General features: G+C 36.2%; 1 protein-coding gene across 2 annotated transcripts in view; it reads left to right on the top strand.

Moving 5' to 3' along the window:
• Positions 1-9,399, top strand: part of FBXO28 (F-box protein 28) — a 27,467-nt gene extending 18,068 nt beyond the window's left edge. The window contains exons 4-6 of one of the 2 annotated variants that reach the window (XM_008581039.1): positions 2,607-2,802; positions 4,641-6,159; positions 6,318-9,399. In XM_008581039.1, coding sequence (XP_008579261.1) covers positions 2,607-2,802; positions 4,641-5,035 — 591 coding nt within the window. In that variant the 3' untranslated portion in view covers positions 5,036-6,159; positions 6,318-9,399. Of the gene's footprint in view, positions 1-2,606; positions 2,803-4,640; positions 6,160-6,317 lie in introns of those variants that run through there. The other variant, XM_008581040.1, reaches the window with a different exon arrangement.
• The last annotated feature ends 278 nt before the right edge of the window (positions 9,400-9,677 follow it).

The following is a 9,677-nucleotide window of genomic DNA, read 5'->3' as shown; positions in this document are numbered from 1 at the left end:
TAAAACAATAAACACAAAACTAATAATTATGGGTCAGTGGCTCAGTTCATATTCTAGCATTAGCATATAAAATGTTAGTCAATATGAAGGACCTTTTAAAAATAGGAACCATCACTTTATTTTTATTTTATTTTATTTTTTAAAAGATGACCGGTAAGGGGATCTTAACCCTTGACTTGGTGTTGTCAGCACCACGCTCACCCAGTGAGCAAACCGGCCATCCCTATATGGGATCCGAACCCATGGCCTTGGTGTTGTCAGCACCACACTCTACCGAGTGAGCCATGGGCCGGCCCTGGAACTATCACTTTAACCTCTTTTTTCCTCATGGCACTATTTTAAATTATTTTGTTATTTGTTTACTTCACCTCTTCATGAGAATGTGCCTTGTCATCTTTGTTCACTGTTTTTTACCCCAGTGCTTTGAAAAGTGACAGGTACATAGTAAGAATCAATAAATACTTGAATAATGTTTACTTTACAAGTTAGAATATCCTTACAGAATTAAATTGTAAGCCCAAGGGAAAGTATTCCATTCATTTCTTTTTTTGTGTGCGGCTGACCAGTAAGGGAATCTGAACCCTTGACCTTGGTGTTGAACCCTTGACCTTGGTGTTCCAACACCTCACTCTAACCAACTGAGCTAACCAGCCAGCCCCCCCCCCTTTTTTTTTTAATATATGCACTAGTTCCTAAGATGGTGGTAGTTCAGTAAGTTATAGAAAAAAAATGTTATTTTGGGCCAGCCTGTGGCTCATTCGGGAGATTGTGATGCTGATAATACCAAGGCCACAGGTTCAGATGCCATATAGGGATGACCAGTTAGCTCACTGGGTGAGCGTGGTGCTGACAACACCAAGTCAAGGGTTAAGATCCCCTTATCAGTTATCTTTTAAATAAAATAAAATAAATGATCTTTTAAATAAAAATTTAAAAATAAAATTAATAATAAAATTAAATAAATATAAAATAAATAAAATAAAATAATAAAATAATTAATAATTAAAATGAAAATATAATAAAAAATAAAATAAAACATAACATAACATAAATAAAATAAATAAAAAAAGAAAAAAATGTTATTTTCTTCTAAAGTGATAGTACTTCTAAAGTAATAGTAATCCCAGAAATAAATATTTCACTTAACCACTAGTGCCTCAGATTTTGTCTTTGACTTTCTTATTTGGCATGTTCTCCCTCTTATGCGGTTGGCTGCTGAAAGCCTCACCATCATTTGCACTTTCTCTCTTGAACTCCTGGTCTGTATCTCCAGCTGCCTGCTGACTTGCATCTCCTGCGTGTCCCGTGTGTAATTCAAAACCAGCACATCTTATCTCCATTACACCTGCCTACACATACACCACCTCAGCTCAAGCCAGTTCCTATTCACTTCTCCAGGCCTACGAACCTGGCCTCTTCTGTGACGTCTGCTCCAACTTATGATAAGGACACGTCCTAACAGTTTAATTTTGCTTATTAGGCACACATCGTGCTAGATTAACAAGGATCATAATATTGCACTGAGAGTCTGGAAAATGTTAAGGGCCGTGAATTTGTCCTGGTACTGTTCTGCAAAATTATAGGCTTCTCTAGCTGTGCTCAGCAGACTGAGTAAAGGAGATGAGAAGGCAGATTATAAGATTGATCCAGAGTTGGGAACTGGCTAGATAAATGCAGTGGGAGACGTGTGAGATTCAAGGTTGTTTCTGATTTTGATGACAGAATGGTTTGATTGATTAACCCACGGTTCTTGTGAAGTAAGGGCCCGTTGGAATAAATGCCATCCAGACTTGGGTCTTCAGAGATGTAAATTATTACCTTTAGGTCTGTGCTGAAGCTAGGGGAATTATTAAGGATAACCCCATAGGGACAAAAGCTGAGAGTGTAAATTCCTAAGGAAGATTCAGTTACCATTCCAGCAAGAGTTAGGAACCAGGATTGTAAGAACTTTGTTTCTTCTCCGTGTATGTTATGGCTTGTGTTTTCCCATTGCAATTATCATTAAAATGAAGAAGGATCTCTTATTACCTCTGGGATGGCAAGGAAGTGGGATCTGAGACCTCGTTCCAATACACAGTAAGACTTAGAGAAAAGAAATTTCAAGGGATAGAGCATGTGGGGGCAGTGTGAAACAGAGAATGAAATCAGGGTTTGTCCTTTGGGGTTTGGAAGATTAATAGAGTATGGGTTTGGGTAATCCCCCACTTCTGCTCCCATACAGGATTTAATATCTTCGTTTAGTCCACTAGTTTCTTTAGCAATTTGTATACCCTTCTTTGTATTACTTGCTTGCACCACATATGTCTCCCTAGTTACACTGTTATTTCCTTCAGGGCAGGAGCTACATTTTATTCATCCTGATTTCTTAGTCCCAGCACAGTACCTGGTATATAAAAGGTGCTTAATAAACATAAGTATGAAGTATTATAACAAGCCCAAAAGCCATGTGTTGCAGATGGTAATGTTATCAGTGGCCAGCACTTCAGTTAAATCACCCTATAGGACTTTACAGGAATTGCAGAACAAGCAGTTGCTGCTCTGCCTGTTTAGCTATTTTCTTTTTTTTAATAAAAATCTAAAGTGCTAATGAGAATTTGTTATTTTAGGTGATCGATGAGATTTATCGTGTATTAAGGTATGTCAATTCTACCAGAGCTCCTCAAAGAGCTCATGAAGTACTTCAAGAGTTAAGGGATATTTCCTCCATGGCAATGGAATACTTTGATGAAAAGATTGTTCCAATTCTAAAGAGGAAATTACCAGGATCAGATGTGTCTGGAAGACTCATGGGCTCTCCTCCAGGTATCTCTTGCTTTTATATGTTCAGCTTATAATAACATCAACACAGTTTTGTAACTTGCTTCTTGTTTTTCCCGTTTAGCCATGTATCTTGAACTTTTCTGTGTCAGTACATATTTATCTGCAACATCATTTTTAATGACAGATTGGATTATAGACCCTAAGTTGTATAACTAATCCACTACTGGTAGGCACATTCGTTGTTTCTAGTTTTTTAGTATTACACTTGATCTTAACCAAAAGGTCAAGAAGCAATTACTTTTTCGCTATTTAAACTACATGCTGAAGAACAATCTTGTGGCTAAATCCTTGCACACATCCACAACTATTTACTTATGATAAATTCGTTAAAAGAATTGCTGGATGAAAGTTATATATATGGGTTTTTTTTAATGTTTCTGATTAGTTGATAATCATTTTTTAAAAACAGTATTAAATATGCCACATTTTTTCATGGAAATATCCAGTGAATTGTTTCAGCCCTGTGTCTGGCTACTACTTTAAAAGACAGGGTGCATAAGTCTATTTTGAACACTCACTTCTGTGGTAGCTATTTTGCAAAAGTATATTGGATCCTAGAGATTTGTGCCCTTATCTACTGAAAGACTACATTGTTCAATATTCTTAACCCTTGCAAATACTTTAAATTAAGGGGGAAAATTTAGTAAAATTTTTTGTTTTGTTTTAGATTAGTTAGCACCCTGCAGTACACAGTGGTTCAACCGAGTGGCTCTCTCTAATTTAATAATAAAGGCTGCCCATCTCAGCATTAATTTATCTATTATTTGTTCAGTACCTATTATGTGCACAGCACTGTACTGTGTCCTGTGGAGACTAAAAAAGAAGTGTAATTTGTGGTGTCTGCTCTCAAGGATCTTACTATTTCAAAAGCTAAGACATATCCAGACTCAAAGTTAAATTATTGTAGGCAAGAGAAATATTTTAAGGCACCATCAAGTTAAATGCCAAATGAGTAGCAGAGACAGAATTTTAGAGAAGATAAGATCAGTGTTGGCTGGTCTGTTTGAGACTTTGCAAGAGGTAAGCATTGATCTGAGCCTTGGTGTATGAGTGGAAGTCAGATAAGGATAAGCAGACAGGGAAAGAAGAATGCATCAGTCAAGGAAAATGTTATAGTTTTTTAGGTGTGCAAGGAGAAAATTAGCATGATGGGGTTAGGTTATGAATGTATCCAGCTGGTTCTTTTAGAAAAACCTTCAGGAGATAAGCTTTTTTAAAAAGTAGGATCTTAGTTTAAAATAGTTATTTTTATGTCCATGTTACATTCTAGTTATTCCTAGAAGAGAATAGTTCCAAAGCCTTCCTATACTATGTCAGAAATTCATCGTGATCATCATGTGTGACATAACCATTCTTTGATGTAGTCCCTATTGTTTGGTTAAAGTTGAAGCCTTTGCATATATAACTAGGTGCAGAGTGAACTGAAGAACATGATAAGTCTGTACTTCTAACTCAAAAGTTTATGTTTGTTTATGTAAAATAAGATAGATAGAAAATAATAATTTTCTAATTTTACTACTTGTATTTTCTTACTAGGTTCTAAAAATGTTTTACAGTATTTTAAGTCCAAGTTTATGCCATTAAATGCCCTTCTGGCAGTTCACATATTGTCACTTGAGCACAAGAATCAGAACTCAAACTCATTTATAGTTAAAACAAGGTGTCTGATTAATCCATTAGACAAAGTAGATTGCACAAAAGAAGAAATTACCATAAGTGATAACAATAAGGATGCTTTATTTAAAATAAGTTTGACTAAGTATTAACACTAGTAGGGAAACATTTTAAGTGATTGACCCTTTTAAACTATTTCTCCACAGTTCCAGGACCGTCTGCAGCACTAACAACAATGCAGCTCTTCTCCAAGCAAAACCCTTCAAGACAAGAGGTTACCAAACTTCAGCAGCAGGTTAAAACAAATGGTGCTGGCGTGACTGTTCTCAGGCGTGAAATTTCTGAGCTTCGCACCAAAGTGCAAGAACAGCAGAAACAGCTTCAAGACCAGGACCAGAAACTGCTAGAGCAGACCCAGATCATAGGTGAACAGAATGCACGGTTGGCAGAGCTGGAACGCAAACTACGAGAAGTAATGGAAAGTGCAGTAGGAAACTCCTCAGGGTCTGGGCAGAATGAGGAGTCTCCTCGGAAACGAAAAAAGGCAGCAGAAGCCATAGACTCTCTTAGGAAATCTAAACGTCTTCGGAATAGAAAATAAATTGGAATGTGATTCTAGCTCCAGAGAAAGACATGGCTTAGTAGCTTAAACTGTTATGCATATCAGGATACTGTGAGCAACATGGTATCCCTTAGGCTTCTAGGCTTTCAGAATACAACTTAAACTTGAACTTTTATGGTTGGGACATTCTTTTCCTGCTTCTCCTGGTTGAACTGATGCACACAATCTTTTTACTTTGCAATAGATTTGTACTAACCAGACCTGTTCTATCTTGTTTTGAGGAGTTAACTTTTTTCCTGTGCAGATAATGTTTAAAGTAAGTTTATTTGTTTCTGCATATATGCACATTACATAAAGATCTTAAACCCAGTCTTGACAGACTAGAAGTTAAGTTTAATACAGAAAATGTCCTGTTCACTTGAAACAAAAGACCTAACTTTTTAAATGGACACTATCTTGGTTTTTTTTGTTTTTTTTAAAGTTGACTTTTTGTTGTAAGTGACCTTTGTCTGGAATGTCTGAAAAGTAGTTAATGCTTTTTGGTATTGAAGTAATGGGTAACTAAAATGGACTTCCATAGTATTGACTGTAGGAGTCTCTACAGTACTGACTATATTTTTTTATAAACTACTGGCAAGGAATTTATCTAGTCGTTATACACGTTTTTGGTTCTCTTTTGGGGCCATGTCCCACATTTGCATGGATGGATGCATGCATTGCCTAGTCAACCACTTAAAAAGCTCTTGCACTGGTATTGATCTTGAACCTCTATTCTTCACTTTTTAGAGCAGCACCTTAGTTTATTTAAGCACTAACATCTTCCACTGCAACAGCTTGCCTCTAGAGTGGGGATTGTTTAGTCCATTTGTCCTCCAGCTTTATAAGAACAAGAGACTATTAAAGCCCATTGCTTTATCTATTCTCCATAAGGTTCAGGTGTACTGGCTATAGCAGAACCCCAAATTCCAAGGCTCTTTCTATTGATATTGGACCTCCCACAACTAACACTGTTCCTCACTCACCAGTGTGTGTGCTCATTGATCAAATGTGATTGAGTAGGGGACCCAACTTGTGGGATGCAGTTTTGCCATTGAAAAAAAGTTTATTCAAGAAAATGTACCATGAAAAAGCATTTTGATCATATTTCTGGGGGACGACCTAAGGGAAGCTTTTTTTTTTCTTTTTGTCTTTTTTCCGTGTCCGGCAATGGATCGCAACCCTCAGTGTTGCCCCCGTACCGGACCGGGGACCGGCGACGGGATCGCAAGCCCTGGCATTGCTCCCGCGCCTCGCTCAGCCAGCGAGCGGGAGCCGGTCTAAGGGAAGCTTTTTAATATTAATTTCAAGCTTTCCTTATCCTGCAACTTTAAACAAAAGCTTTAATTTCTTTTGCACTCCTGTTTTGAGCTTGTAACTGGAAAAGCATGTCTTGCACTGTTCAGTCTTCTGAGTGGTCACTTTAACAACTTCCAAATTGTGTACAGTGATTATTTTCCCCCAGTTGTATATTTTTGAGACATTCAACTATCACTGTCCAAGGTTTATTTTAATGTACTAAATTATGTAGTTATTTGACTAAGTTCTTTTAAACAACTGCGGCCTTGGGCTTCAGTTATTTAAAGTAAATTTAGGTGTAATATAGAAAACTATCCCTTTCCAGGTGGAAGTTTGACACCTGTATAAAAACCTAAGGTTTTGGTAAGTACCTTACTTGAGTAAAAGCACAAGGTTATCACCTTTTTTATCCGTCCAAAATGACATGGTTATGCATCCTTTAGATTAAACTCACCAGGTGAAACTTTTTTCTATTTATTTTTAATATTGTCCTTACATAATATTGTCCTTAGATTTTGATCAGTTCTGTGTCTAACTTTGAAACTCCATTTACAATGTCATATGTTTTCAATGAAAAACCATAAAGTAACATTCAAGTGTTTCATGGTTTGTTGGTAAGGTAATTTTAAAATAAACAATTTCCGAAAAACACTTGTCAGCCAAGGTCATCCATAAAAGTCCCTGTCTGGAACTCATTTCTAAGCAGTTCTTATTTTTGTAATTCAGGATTTAGCCATATTATCATAACTTTGGAGGAGGCCTACTGGAATACTCATGGCTTTTTATAATCTGCTTTTCTGGTAATAGGAAGACTTTAAGTATCAAACTATGTGTTTACTGGTTTACAAAGTATGATTCTTATTCATCGAAGGGGTACAGCCTCATTATTTTTTTAGTAGTTGTTTACAGATTATTAAAAGTTTCCTGAATTTCTTTTTAAGCTAAATCTAGAGAGCCTAAATGTATCTGTGGTCTTCCATTAGTTAATGTGAGTATATGGCTTTCATAATAAGCATTCACATAATTAGAAGGTAGATTTTCTGTTCCAAAATCCAAATTTCTGCAGCATATACTTGTAATCACCTGCCTATAAGGCTGATGAGTTGAACTTGTTAATGATGAGCATTGTATAACAGTAGGAGAATAAAGCACTGTAATTCAGTTAAGTCGTCTTACTTAGACTAGCTACAGCGTGTTAGGATATTGCCTTCGTCACTTATTTGATAGCTGTTATACCTACTTTTGGGTAGCATAATGGTATTTAAGATTCAACAAATCACACATTTTGATCAGCTAAAACTGACATATGTTACAGGAAAAATTGTAGATTAGCCTCCCGAGAGAACCATCCTGCCCTGCATTTTATGTCAATAATTTAAATGCATTGTGTTGTCCTAGTGAAACATTTCATAAAGTGTTCCCGTCTTCTTCCTTGGCTGTTTTTCAGAGGAGACTTCTCTGTTTTAATGGGTCATTCCCACATATAAATTTATTATGGTACAACACTATACATGTGGATAAAAATGTCAAAAGGCATGTATATGAAGAGGACCAGCACTCCCTGCACCCTAACTGGATCCTCTGCTATCTCCCACGTGGACTCGGATTACGTGGTTTTCACACATTCTGAGGTTATAGAACCTGTTGTTTTTCAAACTCCTCTTCTGATGTACAGAGCCTGGAAATAATGGGGCAAACACAAATGTATTCAGAGTAGTCATACTGTTTTAAAGTCTGTTGGGATGCCATCAGGTTTAAAGCCACTGGTTTGGGAAGCAACATTTTTTGTAAAATGTGTTTTTTGGAGTACTGAACTTTACAGGGGCTTGCCTTAATCTCTATTTAGTAGTTTCAAGATGTATGCGCTGTTATTCTACATGTTAAAATGTTAAAATATTCTATGTAGCCCCAAAGGTGGGTAAAACAGAGTATAAGTAATGCCTAAATAAATAAGCTAAAAGGTGTCACTACAGCTGGAATTTTTAGAGGAAATGGACATATAAAAATAGGCTATGTATAATAAAAATAATGGCACCTTAAGATTGCACTATTTTATGCATTACTTTATATGCCGTTTCATAGCCTGCACTTTAATCTCCAAAGAAACAATGTATGATGTCCCAGTTGTTCCTTATTAAACTTTTTCCTAAGAACAGGGCACTTATATACTGAATTAGTTTCTTGGAGGTGGATTCCTTTTTTGAGTTCTCTATTTCCTTAGCCATAATGTTTTCTAGGATCTAGGAACTCCCTATCTTGTCTATTTCCAGCAGTATGTAATTTTAATTTAATGTAACACAAAGCTCATACTTGGTGATCAGCACATTCTTATATCCTGCTCAAGTAATGTATCTATTAGTTACACTTACCAAGCACTCTAAAAGTATATGTTGTGAGATTTTAAGCCAGAAATAAAAGGCTTTCTGAAAGGAAATGTCCTGTATGATGCAGTCTCAGAAATGGCTGATTCTGTTATGAAAACCCAGTTTGAAATGCTGACCAATTGTTTGACTTGGGCTCTATGTGAATTTAATTAGTACATAAAAGTTTAAAACTATTTAAAAATAAACTTATAGCCCACCATCTGAGGTGAATTATTTTCAAAAAATATTAAATCTACAAAATAAGACTAGCAACTAGTTGGCTGCTGCCTACCATGATTTTACTTTTAATAGCAATACAGCTATATCAGTGATAAATATGACAGGCTTAAGTAATGTTGGCCTTTTGCAGAAAGAATCCTGGTTAAATTTTTGAATTTTAAAAATTCAATTCAAATTTGTCCTGTTGTATCTGAAGAGAACCATGAGATTTAGAAGCATATTGAGAATCTGTTAGATCTATTGCCTGAGTATACTGGTCCATATTCAAAGCTATACCAAAAGGTTAGAAGTGTTTAAAATTCCTTTATGTGGTACCGTGTGTGTTTATCTATGCTTATGAGCAACAATAAATTAACAGTTTACCTTCTGGAATTTTAATTGTTATAACCTAATCAATTATTGGAAAGTGAAAAACACCTCCCGGTCACACAACAGGGTACGTAAATAAATGTGTTGTTACCAGTGCTACTTGTTTTCTTGTATTTCATGCACAAAAGAATATGGAGCTATGTTGCTAACACATACTATATTAACAGCTACTATGTTGTGCAGCACTGTCCTGTGTTTTACACATTATTGTAGTCCTTACATCTAACTTGCAAAGCAGGTTATACTCTACATGGGGAATTTGAATTTAGGTTAAGCCACATGTCCACAGTATTAAACAAAGTAAGGGACACAAGAGGGATTGGCCCAGACCTACCTGCCTCTGCAGCTTATGTTCTTCCTACTACACTATCCTA

This window comes from Galeopterus variegatus, unplaced genomic scaffold (genome assembly GCF_000696425.1).
Source record: "Galeopterus variegatus unplaced genomic scaffold, G_variegatus-3.0.2 Scaffold2238, whole genome shotgun sequence".
In the NCBI taxonomy this organism is placed as follows: Eukaryota; Metazoa; Chordata; class Mammalia; order Dermoptera; family Cynocephalidae; genus Galeopterus; species Galeopterus variegatus.
Note: the sequence above shows the minus strand (reverse complement) of the source record. Positions and strands in the feature narration are given on the sequence as shown.